This window comes from Mobula birostris, chromosome 4 (assembly GCF_030028105.1).
Source record: "Mobula birostris isolate sMobBir1 chromosome 4, sMobBir1.hap1, whole genome shotgun sequence".
In the NCBI taxonomy this organism is placed as follows: Eukaryota; Metazoa; Chordata; class Chondrichthyes; order Myliobatiformes; family Myliobatidae; genus Mobula; species Mobula birostris.
The window spans coordinates 7,612,284-7,630,360 of NC_092373.1; the positions used below are offsets into that span (position 1 = coordinate 7,612,284).

At 43.6% G+C, this 18,077-nt stretch overlaps 1 protein-coding gene across 1 annotated transcript in view; it reads left to right on the plus strand.

The window, feature by feature from the left end:
• The window catches only part of fndc3ba (fibronectin type III domain containing 3Ba), a 376,967-nt gene extending 369,116 nt beyond the window's left edge, over positions 1–7,851 (plus strand). The window contains exon 26 of the mRNA XM_072254884.1: positions 3,120–7,851. Coding sequence (XP_072110985.1) covers positions 3,120–3,431 — 312 coding nt within the window. The 3' untranslated portion in view covers positions 3,432–7,851. The remainder of the gene's footprint in view (positions 1–3,119) is intronic.
• The last annotated feature ends 10,226 nt before the right edge of the window (positions 7,852–18,077 follow it).

The window sequence follows — 18,077 nt, forward strand, 5'->3', positions numbered from 1 at the left end:
ACATTCTTATCCAAGTCATTGAATGGCCATGGAGTGTATCTTTGTGGTCTTCTGATGTTGTATCCCATCCACTTCAAGGATCGACGTGATGTGCATTCAGAGACGCTCTTCTGCACATCACTGTTGTAACGTGTGGTTATTTGAGTTACTGTCAGCTTCCCATGAGTTTGAACCAGTCTGGCCATTCTCCTCTGACCTCTCTCATTAACAGAGTAGTTTCACGCACAGAACTGCCACTCACTGGATGTTTTTTGTTCTTCACACCATTCTCTATAAACTCTAGAGACTGTTGTGTGTGAAAATCCCAGGAGATCAGCGGTTTCTGAGATACTCAAACCACCCCATCTGGCACCAACAATCATTTCATGGACTTATACACTTAGAACATATTTCAACTCCATTCTGATGTTTGGTCTGAACAACAACTGAACCTCTTGACCATGCCTGCATGCTTTTATGCATTGAGTTGTTCCCACATGATTGGCTGATTGGATATCTGCATTAACGAGCAGGTGTATCTGATAAAGTGGCCACTGACAAATAGCAGAGGACTCAACACAGTAATGTAGAGGTTAGTGCAATTGTTTTTCAGCATCAGTAATCACTGAGCAGGGTTCAGTTCCCACCTCTGTCTGTAAGACATTCTCCCCCTTGACCGCCTGTCTCCTCCGGGTGCCCCAGTTTCCTTACACTGTCCACAGATATACAGTTAGGGTTAGTGAGTTTTGGGAATGCTATGTTAGCCCCCTGAAGTATGGCAACACCTGTGGGATGCCCCAGAACAATTCTCACTTATTTGTTTGGCATTTATGATGTATTTCACTATACTGTATGTTCCAGCACCAGCACAGCATTCCCACAATGCTTTGTAGAACAACATGGAAGACAGCAAGCAGCAAAGCAAGCCCCATTCCTCCCTCCCACCCACCAAACTCCCACTGACAAACACAGACAATCCTCCAACCCCAGGGCAGACCTTTGGGCGTCCAGCCTCCAGTGGACTCCAGCGTGCATTTTAAAGAATATTCCTGCCTGTTTTATTTGCAAAGTGTCTATTGCCATACTTGAGATTTTGGGCCGAGGCTCTTCATCCCAGCAAGGGGTCTTGATCCCAAAAGCCGATTGTCCATTTACTGCTCAACCCACTGATTTCATCTCGCAGTTTGTTCATTGTTCCAGACTCCAGCACCTTCCATCTCCTGTGTCTCCGGCTGGTTGGTACAGAGTCAATTGTTGATCTTAGCCTGAGAACTCATGAAAACCAAGAAAGAGGTTCAAAGCTGATTGGAATCACTTTGTTCTCATTTTCACAATTTCCGTCAGTGATTCAACAGAAGCATTTACAAAGGGCTTTCAGGCTTTTGTGTAGGACATTCATTTCTTTCTGTAGGACCTTCAGGCCTTTGTGTAGGGCCTTCAGACTTTTGTGTAGGACCTTGAGGCCTTTGTGTAAGCCATTCAGTTCTTTCTGTAGGACCTTCAGGCTTTTGTATAGGATATTCAATTCTTTCTGTAGGACCTTCAGGCCTTTGTGCTGACATGTACATCAGTCTTCATGCCTTCTCTTCACAACCTCATTTTCTTGCTGTGAGTGAGAGCATTGATGGTGTAAACAATTATACAGAATATTGAACACAGAACAGTACAGAGGATTACAGGCCCTCTGGCACACGATATTGTGCCAACCATTTCCAAGATCAATCTAACCCTTTCCCCCCACTTAGCTCTCCATTTTTCTTCCATCCATGTTCCTGCCTAAGTACCCATTAAACGTCCTTCGTATATCTGCATCTACTGCCACCAGCGCCAGTTTGTTCTGCACCCCTACCACTCTGGGCAAAAGAAACCAATCACCTTAAAAACATGTGCTCTTGTATTAGCCATGAGACAACTAAAAAAAGTAATGAGAGAAAAAATGAAATATGAAGGTAAGCAAGCAAATAATATAAGAAAGTATACTAAATATTTTTTCCAGAAACGTAAAGAGTAAAAGAGAGGCAAGAGTGGGTATTGGACTGCTGGAAAATAACGCTGGGGGGGGGGGGTGTCAAAGAAATGGGAATGAGTTGAATAAGTATTTTGTGTCTCTCTTCACTGTGGAAGTCACTAACAGTATGCTGGAAATTCAAGAGCATGAGTGTAGTTGCTATTACAAGGAGCAGGTGCTTGGGAAGTTGAATTCTCCTTTCATAATTCTTTGATGTTTGCTTACCCCCTGACTAACAGTAAGTTACAAAACAACACTTGCATACAACAAAAAATAAATATTGCTTTAATTCATATTCATCGCTATCAGATCAAACTAATTTGGGATTGATACAAGACTTTTGGGTAAGAAAGTGGGGCAGTGGGATTAAGGCGGGGATTGACACAGGGCTGTGCGGAGAGTACGGGGCAGAGGATTAGTTTGGAGACTGACCCAGGACTGTGGGTAGAGCAGGGCAGTGTGATTAGTTTGGGGAGTGACTATTTTGGGGACTGATACAGGACTGTGGGGAGAGAGTGGGTCAGTGGGATTATTTTGGGGACTGATACGGGACTGTGGGGAGAGAGCGGGGCAGTGGGATTAGTTTGGGGACTGATACAGGACTGTGGGGAGAGAGTGGAACAGTGGGATTAGTTTGGGGACTGATACAGGACTGTGGGGAGTGGGATTAGTTTGGGGACTGATACAGGACTGTGGGGAGAGAATGGGCAGGGCTTAGTTTGGGGACTGATACAGGACTGTGGGGAGAGAGTGGGACAGTGGGATTAGTTTGGGGACTGATACAGGACTGTGGGGAGAGAGTGGGACAGTGGGATTAGTTTGGGGACTGATACAGGTCTGTGGGGAGAGAGTGGGACAGTGGGATTAGTTTGGGATTGATACAGGACTGTGGGGAGAGAGTGGGACAGTGGGATTAGTTTGGGGACTGATACAGGACTGTGGGGAGAGAGTGGGACAGTGGGATTAGTTTGAGGACTGATACAGGACTGTGGGGAGAGAGTGGGACAGTGGGATTTGTTTGGGAAGGAATTGGAGCAGTGGAATGAGTATCCTGAAGCCTCAATACTGAATGTTAGGCTGCTGGTTTGCCCTCTCTCCCACTGATCGACGTCTTTCCCTGCTGACCCCACAGGTGTACAAGGGTGAGGACACGACCTTCCAGATCTCAGGCCTCCAGACGAACACAGACTATCGGTTCCGCGTCTGCTGCTGCCGCCAGTGCCGGGACCTGTCGCAGGAGCTGACCGGACCCTTCAGCCCTTCGGCCATCTTCACCCTACGGCGCAAGGAGCCCTCCCTGGCCGGCGAGCTGCGAACTGTCGACGCCACCCAGGCCCGCGGTATGATGGCCAGCGACGAGCAGTTTGCTGCCCTTATCCTTGCTGGGTTTGCTAGCCTCTCCATTTTCATCGCCTTTATCCTACAGTACTTCATTGTGAAGTGAGGAAGCAGGAAGCAAAAGGAAAGGTCACACTCATAATTGTTGAGGCATAAATTTAGCTGCATACTAGTGCCAGAAAAACACATCGAATTATTCCGTTGTTGACCTGCTATTAATCATTCTTTTATTTTTTAATTTTGATATTGATTTTCCTTTTTTTCTGGAAAACTCCCTCTGTCAGTCACGCCCAGTCAAGTCACCAAAGCTCCTCTCTCGACAGTTCTCCGGGTTGGGGTGAGGATAAGGCAAACCTCACGGGATCCTCGAGGCACCTCCTCTGGCGTAGACGCGGTGGTTGTGTCCCCTGTTATCGCCAGCCAGTTGCCTTCCTCTGAAGTGAGGGGTGTTGGTCCCGGTGGTTCTGAGCAGCATGGGACCAGCCAACTTTTCGGCCTCTACTCCCGTGTGCTGTTTGGGAATTTTATATACATATACATATATATATATATATATAAATATATATTTTTAACTAAGATTTTCACACTGGGAGGAGGTCTGGTCAGGAGAGGGCAGGCCTTAAATGGGTGCCACACTAGCAGAGTGGTTAGCGTGATGCTATTACAGTCGGGGCATCGAAGTTCAGAGTTCAATCCCAGTGTCCTCTTGTAAGGAGCTGGTACACAGTCCCTGTGGAATGTGGGGATTTTCTCTGGGTGCTCCAGCTTCCTCCCACAGTCCAGAGATGTAGGCAAATTGGTCATTTGTAAATTGTTCTGTGATTAGGCTAGGGTTAAATCAATGGGTTGCTATGGCGATGCAGCTCAAAGGCCAGAAAGGCCTGTTCCATGCTGTATCTCTAAATGAATCCTTCCACACTAGATGGAAGGTGTGGAAGGGACTGGGAGAGCCCTTGGAGAGTGAGGGGGGGGTGCAGTGGTCAGTGGTCAGAAGGAGGGGTTATGCCCACCTTCTCTCCCCTGGGTTCTGCTCGGCACGGTGGCTAGGATGAGTGGGGAGTCTTTTTACTTTAATCACACCAGGCCAGACTTCCCATCCGCCGTGGGAAGTGACAAGCGAGATGGTGTTGGGGGAGAGGAGCTGGCAGAGTTGTTGAGTGTGCCCTCCCTGCCAGCTAACCCTCTTCCCTGACTAACCTGGTGTCCCCAAGGCCAACAGGCTTCTCGATCCTCTCAGTCCAGGGGCGGGAGGGGTGTGGGACAGTTCAGCCATAAAGGATGAGGACGTCCTGGGGTGCCGCAATCGCAGCGTGCCTTTTGTGAGGTGGTCCTGCCCCACGCTGGTTCCTTCTCCTCCTCTTCCTCTGCTCTCAGCGATCACCACCCCCACCCCGACCCTGCTGCCTTGGAAATCCAGCCACCCACTGCCAGATTTTAACACTGCCATTAAACGGGGAGGGGGAGGCATCACGCCCCTCCTACTGCCAATCAGATAAGCTCCCCTTATCCCCCACCCTTGACTCTTGGATTGCCTCGTCATCTCAGCCCTCACCCTGCATATTATCCCCGTGTCGTGGTCATCGGGGATCCCTGACCTTGTCCTGGACGGCACTGGGCTGGCTAGAAGAGGTACGAGGTACCCCGGTTAACCTCAGGGTCCTCTGACAGGCAGGGGTAAAGTGAGGCAGTGGTGTGCAAGGTTACAGTGAAAAGGGTCTGTGCTTGGTGTACATCACTGGATCCCGTTACCCAGGCCCACCACCGCCACCTGATGGGGCAAATCGTATCTCCCTGGGTTACACCCTCACAGTTACCCATCACCTCCCCGAGTTACACCCTCACAGTTGCTGCCCGGTCAACAGCAACTGAGTCGGGATGTGATGGATGGAAAGGGAAAAGGTTGTGCATTGGGGGCTTTGCAGCAGAAACGTCAGCCCGGGCGAACGCTGAGAGAAGACCTTCCATTATGGGCGATTTTCATATTGCTTCAGGGGTGAAAACAAAAATAATCAGAGGAGAGAGCTGCAAATTTCTACTCCACACCCTGTCATCTCCTCTCCCCCCTGGCCAAACTCGAGACTGGGGAAAGGATTCCAGCATTTAGTACATTTCTTATTTATACTTTTACTTGCATTCAGTACTTTAAATGAAAAAGCCAATTACAGTGCAATCCTTTTATTTATTGTTAAGTATGCTTATTATGTTTCCTCTGGGTCACTCTGCTGTTTATTTTATTGTGTGTCTGTCTGGGAATTGTTCCTATTTTAGAAGCTCCTCGCGAAGGTGTCTAGGTTTTAGTTACGTTACGCTTTGTTACGTTATATCTCAGATGCAGAGAGATTTTATTTTCTGTCTCATGTCAGTGCACACATGCGTACTGTTGGATTCTGGTGTTTAAATCCAAGGTTCTTTTAGAAGTCGGGGACTGAGGCACAAAACTTGTTGCTTCACGATCGTTTTATTAAGACTTGGTAGAACAGTCAGAAGTTGAAACAAACGGGGACAGGGCTACCTACTAACTGAAGGAGGGAGACACTTAAGATGGTGCCTAGCAGAGATTATACCCAAAGGTAAGAAAAATTCCAATCAAATCAGTAGATAAGAGACAACTAACTAGAAAATACTTTTTCCACAGTAAAAAATAACCATTCGCTTAATGAAGTACAGAGAAACTTTCAGAATTACACTTTGTATAGCCGCTGAGCAGAGGTTCCCAACCTTTTTTATGCTATGGAGCCTTACAATTCCCCAAGGGTCTGTGGACCCCAGCTTGGGAACCTCTGCATGAGAGGCATGCCATCCTATTTTGCATATAAAGCTACTTGAAATACAAGCAGGTAATTAATTGTTAAACTAGAAAGAAAATGATGATTAAAATTAGCAGTCAGATCCAACAGTACACACGTGTATGTTTTTGTGTGTGTATGTGTCTGTGTGTGTGTGTGTCATGTGTGTGCAAAGATTACCAAAAGCATTACTCATGAATGAAATGTTTACACATAGCCAGGCTAGTATCCATGCTTTTATTTTTAGCATGTGTGTTTGGGGGAATTGGGGGATGTCGTGCTGCGAAGAACATCGATGTGGTGACGCATCCGGAAGGCACCACCATGGTGACACAAACCCTGGATTTCACAGCTGACCCTGTGCCTCTCATCCTATTGAGATTTCCCTCCCATTCCCCATTCCGCCAAATAGTCATAGGTGGTTCTGTCTTTATCAGTTGATGTAGCACAATATTAGACGTGATTTATAGTTAATTTCTTGCTGTTTATTTACAGATTCTGAGCTTGGTAAAAACAGTCAGAACAGATAGTTACATTTCAGCATTTTTTTTTGATAATCCTCTATTACCAAAGCATTGGGCCGGTCTACTTTAACCTCTTTTTTTAATTTAAATTGTTATTTGTGTTTTGTGAAACTTGCTTTTAATAGTGTTCGATGTCTCTCATATACACAGCATCCGTAGTCTTCAAAGGAACATAACGTGTTGCTTCCATAGAGAAAGAAATGGACTCTTTTAGAAATTAGTTCATTCTACGTTCCATTCAAGCTTGCTTCCTCCCAATGCCACAAGCGCTCAACACTACAATTCCACCTCTTTTTCCATTCCTTTTCAATCTGAAATGATTTGATTCTTGAGATTATGCTGTGGGATTCTGGTACGCAAGGTGTTAACGCACATATCTGAAATTCCAGTCCTCTTCACATCAGTAAGCAATCTGATAAAGTGCCGAGTCGGGTGAATTTTTTTTTGTTATTTTAATAATAAATTATTCTCGGGGTGGGTGCTGTGACTCTCACTTGTTCACTGCCTAGCATTAAATCCTTCACTCCTGGCATCACACATTTTTTATTCAGACGTACACTCCACTCACCTCACTCACCGCACCCCCACCCCATCTCTTCAATCTCTCTCCCCCTTCCTTTTCTCTCTCCCACTCTCCCTTCCCTAGCCCCTCTCCTCTCTTTCCCCCCACCCTCCTCTCTCCACCTCTCCCTCTCCTTTCTGTTCTCTCTCCCCCTTCTTCCCCTCTCTGCCTTCTCTCTCCTGCTCCCCTGTTTATCTACACCACTCTCTTCTCCCTTCCCTCCCCCTCTATTCTCTCCTCCTCCTCCCCTTCTCCCTCTCTCCATCTCCCTTCTCTCTCTCTCCCCTCTCCATTTCTCTCTCCTCCCCTCCCAATTTGCTTCACTGAGTAGTGCTTTGACTTTGAGATTTCATCTCCTCCTCCTGCAGCGATACAACTTCTCAAAGAATAATCTGAATTGTGACAATTTACGCGCCTCTCTTTTACCTCAAGTGTTGAATATACATTCCAAGCTTTTCATTAAAGTGGTAAATAGAAATAAATTCATAAGCATGTGTATTGTAAATTTTAGATTATTTCATAAACATTATATAAAACTGTCCTATCAATTTTAATGTATAGATTTTGCAAATACTACCCTATGTATGTAAGACTAAACCTTATCTGTAGCGTATATATGTAATATATTTATGCCCAAATAAATGTTTTAATTCTTTCTGGTATGACGATTGTATTCCCCTTATTACTGTCAGCCCTCAGCCAAAGTTTCCTGTCTTTGAGGACTAATCAGTACCTTACCAATCAGAGTGCTTTCTCAAATTCAAAAATAGATTTTATGGTTCCGGTGATGTCATCGTCCAGAATGGCAGCTTAAATCAACAGCTCCTCTGGAAAAATGCATATTCTGCCCCATTAATCCAAAATTATAAGATCTTTCGAAAATATCTGAATTGATAAGGAGGTCAAGAATGGGGAAAAAAATGGAGGTAAAAAAAGCATCACTGCGAAGCCTATGGAAGAGAGGTACAGCGCGCGGCTCTCCTAAACGTGCGCGTGGCCGCGAACCTGACATTGGTCCTCGTTCAGGCGAAGTGGCAAATATGATAAAGATTTTGGAAAAGATAAGAGAAGTCCAAAAAGATATAAAGCAGCAACTAAATAATACAAAGTCCAAGCTTGCCAACGTCAATCAGAAAATAGCGGTGGCAGAGACTCGCATTGAGAAGGTGGAAGATTGCATGCAAAACATGGAACAGATATTAAGTAAGGTGATAAAAATATTAAATCAACAGGAAAGTAAATTGCCTGACCAGGAGGGAAGATCACGACGGAAAAATATCAGGATTTATAATGTTCCCGAAGGAGCAGAGGGATTGTCGATGACGGAGTTTGTAGAAAAGTTGCTGTGGGACGCGCTGGAGATTCCCCTGACTACGGAGATTGAAATTGAGAGGGCGCATCGTTCGTTCGTCCCGCGGCCTCCCGGAGACAGAGGAAGTAAGCCGCACTCAATAGTACTGAGATTCCTTCGATTCAAGAGCAAGGCAGAGATCCTACGAAGGGCCTGGGGTAAGAAGAGGGTTTTTTGGAATGGGAAGTTAATATACTTCGATCATAATTACCCTCGGCGGTCCTACAGAAACGGAAGGAATATTCTGAAGCAAAATGAACATTAAAGCAAGAAAAGATTAAATTCCAAACCCCGTACCTTGCTAAGCTGAGGGTGTTTTACGAAGGAGGGATACAGTTATATCAGACGGTGGAGGAGGCGACTACAGTCATGAACAACAGAGGACTGCCCATTAGCGTGGTCAAACCAAGGGAAAGCCTGGCTGAGCAGTTGTCCCGATCTGCTTGGGAAATAGTAAGGGAACCGAGAAAGCAGGGGACGGGAGGAGGATGAGAGAAGGATATTAGGAAGAGACTGTCAGTTCTCCAAGGGCAGCCCTCACCTCCTCCAGAAGAGCCATAAGGTTTGGCTAACTTTAAAAGTGTTGATAAACTACACAGAAGCAAAAATAGACAGTGATATACCTATCTCAAGAAATACGTATTATAATGTGGATTTTATATTACTCAATTTTTTCAAATTCATTCATTCACTCCTTTTTCCCCTCCTAAATGAGAATATATACATGGGAGGAATGCACAGGGAAATCATTTCAGTGTAATGGACATAGATTTTTTTACTTTTATAGGTACTGCAGCGGGGGCCCTCAACTCACAGGTATGAGGGGCTATCCCCCACGGCTAGACATTTCTTCTAGCTCAACCCAGGGTCGTCTAGAGACCCCAGCCTTGGAATCACACCTTCGTTACCTTTTTTTTCATTATTCGCATTTCTTGGCTCTTATCTGTTCAGGGAGTAGATCGATTAAGTTATGTCCTGCAAATTTCAATGATATACTAACAGATAAATACACATGGCTAAGGACAAAGTAAAATTAATTTCTTTTAATGTCAGTGGGCTGTTGAATCCAGTCAAGCGCAGTAAAATTCTTTCAAAAATGAAAAAAGAACAAGCCCATGTAGTATATTTACAAGAAACTCACTTAAGTGATAATGAGCATGGAAAATTAAAGAGAATGGGCTTCACTAATTTGTTTATCTCCTCATATAAATCAGGACATAGAAGAGGAGTTGCTATTCTCATCTCAGGCAGGCTAAATTTTGAAAAAGTATTCGAAATGGGAGATAAGGAGGGCAGATATATTCTGATAAGGGGGAATACAGATGGAAATCCAGTTACTTTATTGAATATATATGCACTCCCAGGAAGTGATATTAGTTTCTTCCAGAAAATTACTAATATTATGGTAACGGAAACAGAAGGTCTCTTGATATGTGGGGAGACTTAAATTTACAATTACAACCAAAGTTAGACTCTTCCAATAGAAAGACTTATGAAACAAAGTCCTTACATAAGAAAGTTATCACTCTTTTTGAGGATGTTGGTCTAATTGATATATGGAGGGACATTTTCCCCGACAGAAGGGATTACACTCATTATTCTGCCTCCCCCCCATTCCATATATACAAGAATAGACTATTTCATAACATTTGGAAAAGATAGAGACAAAATAATCACCTGTGGAATTGGGACAATAGATGTAAGTGACCATGCACCTATATATTTGTCTGTTGATTTTGACCTACAACCAAAGAATAGTATTTGGAAACTAAATTCAAGTCTACTCAATGATGCCTATTTTAAGGAACAAATTAAAAAAGAAATTGGTATTTACTTAAAATTTAATTATAATGGTGATGTGTCACCTCCCATTCTATGGGATACTCTGAAGGCTGTCTTAAGAGGGAAAATTATAGCAATATCTTCAGATAAGAAAAAAATACGGAATAAAACATTAGAGGAATTACAAAATAAGCTGAAGTAATGAGAAAAAAACACAAATTACGTTTGGCACAGGATACACTTCAGGAAATTTTAAAAATTAGGAATGAAATTAATAGTTTGGCTACACAAGAAATTAGAAAAAAATTAATGTTTCTGAAACAGAGACACTATGAAAGTGGATCTAAATCTATGAAAATACTGGCGTGGAAACTGAAAAAAAGGATAGCAGAAAATACAATTCATAGAATTAGAGATCCAAGAGCAAAAGTGATAAAAAAAAATAAGCTAAGTGAAATTCAAGAAGCTTTTGAAATGTTCTACAAAACTCTATATTCCAAAGTTCCAGGGGGAAGCATAACCCAAATTGACACCTTCCTGAATTCTTTAGGGTTACCCACTTTAAGCAAAGAACAAAATAGAACGACGACTGCTGACATAACTGAAACTGAACTAAAAACTGTAATTAGTAGGCTTAAATTAAGCAAGTCACCAGGATCAGATGGATATACGGCAGAGTGGTATAAAGAGAGTAGAAGTGAGTTAATTCCTGTTTTACTCCCCACACTGAACTGGGCTCTAAAAAAGGCACAAATGCCACCCAGCTGGAAGGAGGCGATAATCTCAGCTATACCGAAAGAAAACAAGGATAAAATTGAATGTGGGCCATTTAGACCAATATCCGTTCTTAATGTGGATTATAGAATATTTACCTCCATCATGGCCAAACGATTAGAAGAGTTTCTACCCACACTGATACATAATGATCAGACAGGTTTTATACACAAGACAATATACGAAGGACACTGCACATTATGGATCATATTTTAAAAAATGAAATTGAAGCAATAGTGATAAGCGTGGACGCTGAAAAGGCATTTGATTCCGTTAATTGGAATTTTCTTTACAGAGTTTTACATAGATTTGGTCTACATGACACAACTATTAAAACTGTACAGGCACTATACGACAATCCTACTGCCAGGATTAAAATCAATGGATATTTATCTAATAGTTTTACCCTAGAAAAGGGCACGAGACAGGGTTGTGCACGGTCACCGCTACTCTTTGCATTATATCTGGAACCATCAGCTCAATACATCAGACAAAATGAAGATATCAGGGGAATTACTATTAAAGGGACAGAGCATAAATTGGCCTGTTACGTGGATGACATTTTGATCTATCTAGGGCAACCAACATACTCTTTACCTAAATTGATGCAATCCTTTGAACAATATGGCCAATTATCGGATAGAAGATCAACATAGATAAAACCCAACTACTTTCATATAACTGTAGCCCACCAAGAGAAATTGAAAGTAGATATCCTTGGGCATGGCAAACAGAGTCTGTCAACTATTTGGGCATCATTATGCCCAAATTTGGCATAATTATCAGAATGCAATTATCAGCCTATATATAAAAAAATTAAGGACAATATAACAAGATGGAACCTAATTCCTTTTCTTGGTCTCAGTTCAAGGACTGAATCTATTAAAATGAATATACTGCCCAGACTACTATATCTCTTTCAGACCCTACCAACAGAGATTAACCAAAATCAGTTCAATGAATGGAACAAGATGCTATCAAGATATATCTGGCAAGGTCAAAGGCCTGGGGTTCATCTCAAAACTTTGCAATTAGCCAAGGAAAAGAGGGGATGGGGCCTACCTTCTCTTAGAGATTATTATTTTGCAACACAGTTGAGAGCTGTGATATGCTGGTGCAACCCATCATATGACGCTCAATGGAAAAACATCGAGGAGAGGATACTCTCCATCCCCATACAGGCAATTTTGGCTGATAACAACCTACAAAGTTACATAAATACTATTGATAACCCGTAGGTGAAATGGACTCTTAAAATATGGAAAACTATTATAAAAGAATATAAACTAGAGAGAGACATTGCAATTCTTAAATGGTGTGCATATGACTCAGATTTTGCGCCAAATAAACTGGATGCTAGATTTAAGGACTGGACAGCTAAAGGAATAACAGCTATTTGCAACATAATGAAAGAAGAAACACTGCTCAGTTTTGAAATGCTCAAAGAGAAACACTTATTAGAAAAACAAGATTTTTACCAGTATTTACCGATGCGACAGTATGTTAATAGGATGGGTAAAAATGTAACCAAGGCAAGTACATGTCTGATAGAGCTATTTAGAAAAGCATTTAATTCAGACAATGGTAGTAGAACAGTAAACACAAAATACTCTGCAGATGCTGGGGTCAAAGCAACACTCACAACACGCTGGAGGAACTCAGCAGGTCGGGCAGCATCCATGGAAACGATCAGTCAACGTTTCGGGCCAGAACCCTTCGTCAGGACTGAAGGGGGAAGGGGCAAAGGCTCTATCAAACAGTAGTAGGATCATTTCAAGCCTGTATACGGGTTTGTCAAATCTTAAAACACATTCAACTTCATGCATTAAAACAAAATGGGAGAAGGAAGGAGGGATAATAATATCTGAGGAAGACCGGACAATAATATGGAGTTATCAATGGAAGTGTACCAGTTCACAGAAATGGAGGGAATTTAGGTGGAAAAACTTGATAAGATGTTTTATTACACCCTCTCAGAAATCCCATTATGATAGTAACCTCCCTGTTTACTGGAGAAATTGTGGAAATCAAAATGCAAACCATTGTCATATTTTCTGGGATTGCCCCGTTATCAAAGATGATTGGAGTGGGATACATAATGCCCTACAAGACATCTTTAAATGTGAAATACCCTCAGAGAGTAAGACCATATATTTTGAGTATATACCTCAAGAATGGTTGAAAAGAGATAAATATTTAATGAATATACCGCTAGTGGCTGGTAAAAAGACCCTTACCAGGAAATGGTTATCACAGGAGAGCCCAACTTTAAATGTATGGATGGAATTTACAATGGACATTTACAAAATGGAGAAGATAACAGCATCTGTTAATCATAAGTTGGAACAATTTGATTCATACTGGGAAAAATGGTTTAACTACATAACACCTCATAGGCCTGATTTTATTCTCACAAGTCAAAGAATATGTTGTTAAAAAGATCACTCCCTACTTTGTACATAGTTTTCTTCTTTCGATTGTTCTTTCTTTCCTCTCCTTTCTATAAGTGTATACCTCAGATAAATATTATGTGGAGATTTGTGACAAATATGATTATATGATACATATGTACAGTATCTGAAATACATCTTATGGAAATGTTTGATGATGAACTTCAATAAAACAAATTACAAAAAAATAGATTTTATTCACAATGGAAAAAAAGATACACAGGGAAAGAAACTACGTAAAAACCTCGTGGTTGTCACTCATGGGCCCCACCTCTAGGAAAGGATGTGCTGACTTTCAATGGGTCAAGAAGAGATTCACTGGCATGAATTGAGGAAGGAAAGGGTTAATGTATGAGGAGTATTTGATGACTTTGGGCCTGTCCTCACCGGAGTTCAGAAGAATGAGGCGGGATCTCATTGGGTGAGGAGGGGAAAAGCAGAGTACACCAGTGGCCGTTCCGCTTAAAAATAAGTGTACAACTTTTGAGACTATGGAGGGCAACAAGCTACCGGGGGGCAGCCACAGTGACCGGGTCTCTTGTGCTGTGGCTCAGAAGAGCAGAGTGGTGAAGAGGACTGCAATGTTTCCTCAGTCAGAGGAACCAAGACGAGGTTCTGTGGGGGTGGTAGAGACACCCAGATGTTACGTTGCCTCCCAGGAGCCAGGATCAGAGATTTCTCGGATCGGGTCCATGGCATTCTCAAGGGTGAGGGTGAGCAGTCAGAAGTCTTGGTACATACTGGCACCAATGACATAGGTGTTCGAGGTGAGGAGGACCTGAAGGGAGATTTTGGGAGCTAGGTACAAAGTTGAGAATCGGGACCTCCAGGGTGGTCATCACTGGATTGCTGCCTGTGCCACGTACTAGTGAGGGTAAGAATAGGGTGACTTGGCAGGTGAATGCATGGCTGAGGAACTGGTGTGGGGGACGGGGGGTTCAGATTTATAGATGATTGGGATTTCTTTTGGGGAAGGCACGACCTCTGCTAAAGGGATGGGTTATACCTGAACCTGAGGGGGTGCAATATCCTTGTGCTAGAGTTGTTCAGTGGGGTCTAAACTAATTTGGCAAGGGGATGGGAACTGGAGTGATAGTGTTGAAAATGAGGTAGCTGGTTTACAAATAGGGGTAATGTATAGTAAAAGGCAGCTGTTGACAGGGCAAATCTGCAGTCAACAGGATGAGTTGCAATGTAAAAGGTGGACAAAATCAAAAAGGGTGAATACAGGACTGGAGGTGTTATATTTGAATGGGCACAGTAGGTGGATTGAGGTAGATGAACTTGTAACACAGTTACAGATTGGCAGGTATGATGCTGTAGGCATCACTGAATCATGGCTGAGAGAAGATTACAGCTGGGAGGTTAACATCCATTTTATCGAAAGGACAAGCAGGAAATCATAGGGGGTGGCATTGCTCTGTTGGTAAAAAATCAAATCAAATCATTAAAAAGAGGTGACATAGTGATGGAAGGTGTTGAATCATTGTGGATAGAGCCAAGGAACTGCAAACGTAAAAAGATCCTGATGGGAGTTAGATACAGACCCCTAAACAGTATTAAAGATGTGGTCTACGAGTTACAATGGCAGATAGAAAATGGGAAGAGGTATTCTAAAGGTAAGATGACACAACCATGGCAAACAAGGGAAGTCAAAGCCAATATAAAAGCCAAAGAGAGGGATATAATAGAGCAAAACTTAGTGGGAAGTTAGAGGATAAGGAAGCTTTTAAATGCCATCAGAAGGCAACTGAAGAAGTCGTTAAGAAGGTAAAGATGGAATATGAAAGTAAGCTAGCCAATAATATTAAAGACGATACCCAAAGTTTCTTCAGATAGATAAAGTGTAAAGGAGAGACAAGAGAGGATGGAAAACGATGCTGGAGAGGTAGTAATGAGGGACAAGGAAATGGTGGACGAACTGAATAAGTATTTTGCATCAGTCTTCACTGTGGAAGACACGAGCAGTATGGTAGAAGTTCCAGGTGTCAAGGGTCATGAAGTGTGTGAAGTTACCATTACAAGGGTGAAGATTCTTAGGAAATTGAAAGGTCTTAAGGTAGATAGGTCAGCTGGACCAGATGGTACACCCAAGGGTTCCGTAAGACATAGCTGAAGAGATTGTTGAGGTCATAGCCAGCATTGTTTCCTCAAGGGAAAACCTTGTCAAATCTGTTGGAACTCTTTGAAGAAATAATAAGCAGGACAGACAAAGAAGAACTGGTGGATGTTGTGTACTTGGATTATCAGAAGGCCTTTGACAAGGTGCCACACATGAGGCCCCTTAACAAGCTATGAGCCCATGGTATTACAGGAAAGATTCTAACATGGATAAAGCAGTGGCTGATTGGCAGGAATGAAAGAGTGGGAATAAGGAGAACCTTTTCTGGTTGGCTGCCAGTGACTAGTGGTTTTTCACAGGAGTCTGTGTTGGGATTGATTCTTTTTATGTTATATGTCAATGATTTAGATGATGGAATTGATGGCTTTGTTGCAAAGTTGCAGACAATACGAAGGTGGGTGGAGGGGCAGGTAGTTTTGAAGAAGTAGAGAGGCTACGGGAGAACTTAGATGGAATAGAATGGGCAAAGAACTGGCAGATGGAATACAGTATCAGCAAGTGTGCAGCCATGCACTTTGGTAGAAGAAATGAAAGAGTTGACTATTTTCAAAATGGAAAGAAAATACGAGTGAGTCCTTGTGCACGATTTCCGAAAGGTTAATTCGCAGCAATGCACACAAAATGCTGAAGGAACTCAGCAGGCCAGGCAGCGTCTATGGAAAAGAGTACAGTCGACGTTTCAGGCTGAAACCCTTCGACAGGACTGGAGAGAAAATGCTGAGGAGTAGATTTGAAAGGTGGGGGGAGGGGAGAGAGAAATGCCAAGTGATAGGTGAAACGTGGGGGGTTGGGCGGGGATGAAGCTGATCGGTGAAAGAGACAGAAGGCCATGGAAGAAAGAAGAAAGGTGGGGAGGAGCACCAGAGGGAGGTGATGTGCGGGCAAGGAGATAACATGACAGAGGGAAATGGGATGGGAAATGGTGAAGGGGGAGGGGTGGAGGTATTACTGGAAGTTTGAGAAATCGATGTTCATGCCATCAGGTTGGAGGCTACCCAAATGAAATATAAGGTGTTGTTCCTCCATCCTAAGTGTGGCTCTATCCCGACAGTGGAGGAGGTCATGGGTGAACATATTGGAATGGGAATGGGAAGTGGAATTAAAATGGGTGGCCACTGGGAGATTCCGCTTGTTCTGGCGGATAGACATCGGCAAAGTGGTCTCCCAGTCTATGTCAGGTCTCACCAATGTACAAGAGGCCACACCGGGAGCACTGAACACAGTATATGAACCCCAACAGACTCAGAGGTGAAGTGTCGCCTCACCTGGAAGGACTGTTTTGGGCCGTGGATGGTAGTGAGGGAGGAGGTGCAGGGGCAGGTGTAGCCCTATCGCTGGTAGGGTGGCGGGAGGATGGGATGAGAGCAGACGTGTGTGAAATGGAAGAGATGCGGTTGAGGGCAGCATTGATGGTGGAGGAAGGGAAGCCCCTTTCTTTTTAAAAGGATGACATCTCCTTTATTCTAGAATGAAAAGCCTCATCCTGAGAGCAGATGCGGCGGAGACAGAGTAATTGGGAGAAGGGGGTGGCGTTTTGATAAGTAGCACGTTGGGACAAGGTATCGTCCAGGTAGCTGTGAAAGTCTGTTGGTTTATAATAGACATCGGTGGATAAGCTGTCTCCAGAGATGGAGGAAGTGAGATCGAGAAAGTGCAGGGAGGTGTCAGAAATGGACCAGGTAAATTTGAGGGCAGGGTGGAAGCTGGAGGCAAAGTGGATGAAGTTGATGAGTTCAGCACGGGTGCAGGAAGCAGCACCAATGCGGTCGTCAATGTAGAGTAGGAAAAGCGTTGGACGGTTGCCAGTGTAGGCTTGGAGCAGAGACTGTTCCACATAGCCGACAAACAGGCAGGCACCCATGCGAGTACCCATGGCTGCAACTTTTGTTTGAAGGAAGAGGGAGAACCCAAAGGAGAAATTATTTAGAGTGAGGGCACGTTTCGCTAGGCAGAGGAGAGTGGCGGTGGAGGGGAACTGGTTGGGTCTGGTGTCCAGAAAGAAACGGAGAACTTTGAGGCCTTCCTGATGGGGGAATGGAGGTGTGTAGGGACTGGACATCCATAGTGAAAATAAGACGATGGGGGCCCGGGAACCTGAAATCCTTGAAAAAATCAAGTGCATGTGAGGTGTCATGGATGTAGGTGAGAAGGGACTGAACTAGGGGGGGGATAAAATAGAGTCAAGGTATGCAGATATGAGTTCAGTGGGGCAGGAAGAAGCTGAAACAATGGGTCTACCTGGACACACATCAAAGTTGCTGGTGAACGCAGCAGGCCAGGCAGCATCTCTAGGAAGAGGTGCAGTCGACGTTTCAGGCCGAGACCCTTCGTCAGGACGAAGTGAGTCCTGACGAAGAGTGTCGGCCTGAAACGTCGACCTGACGAAGGGTCTCAGCCTGAA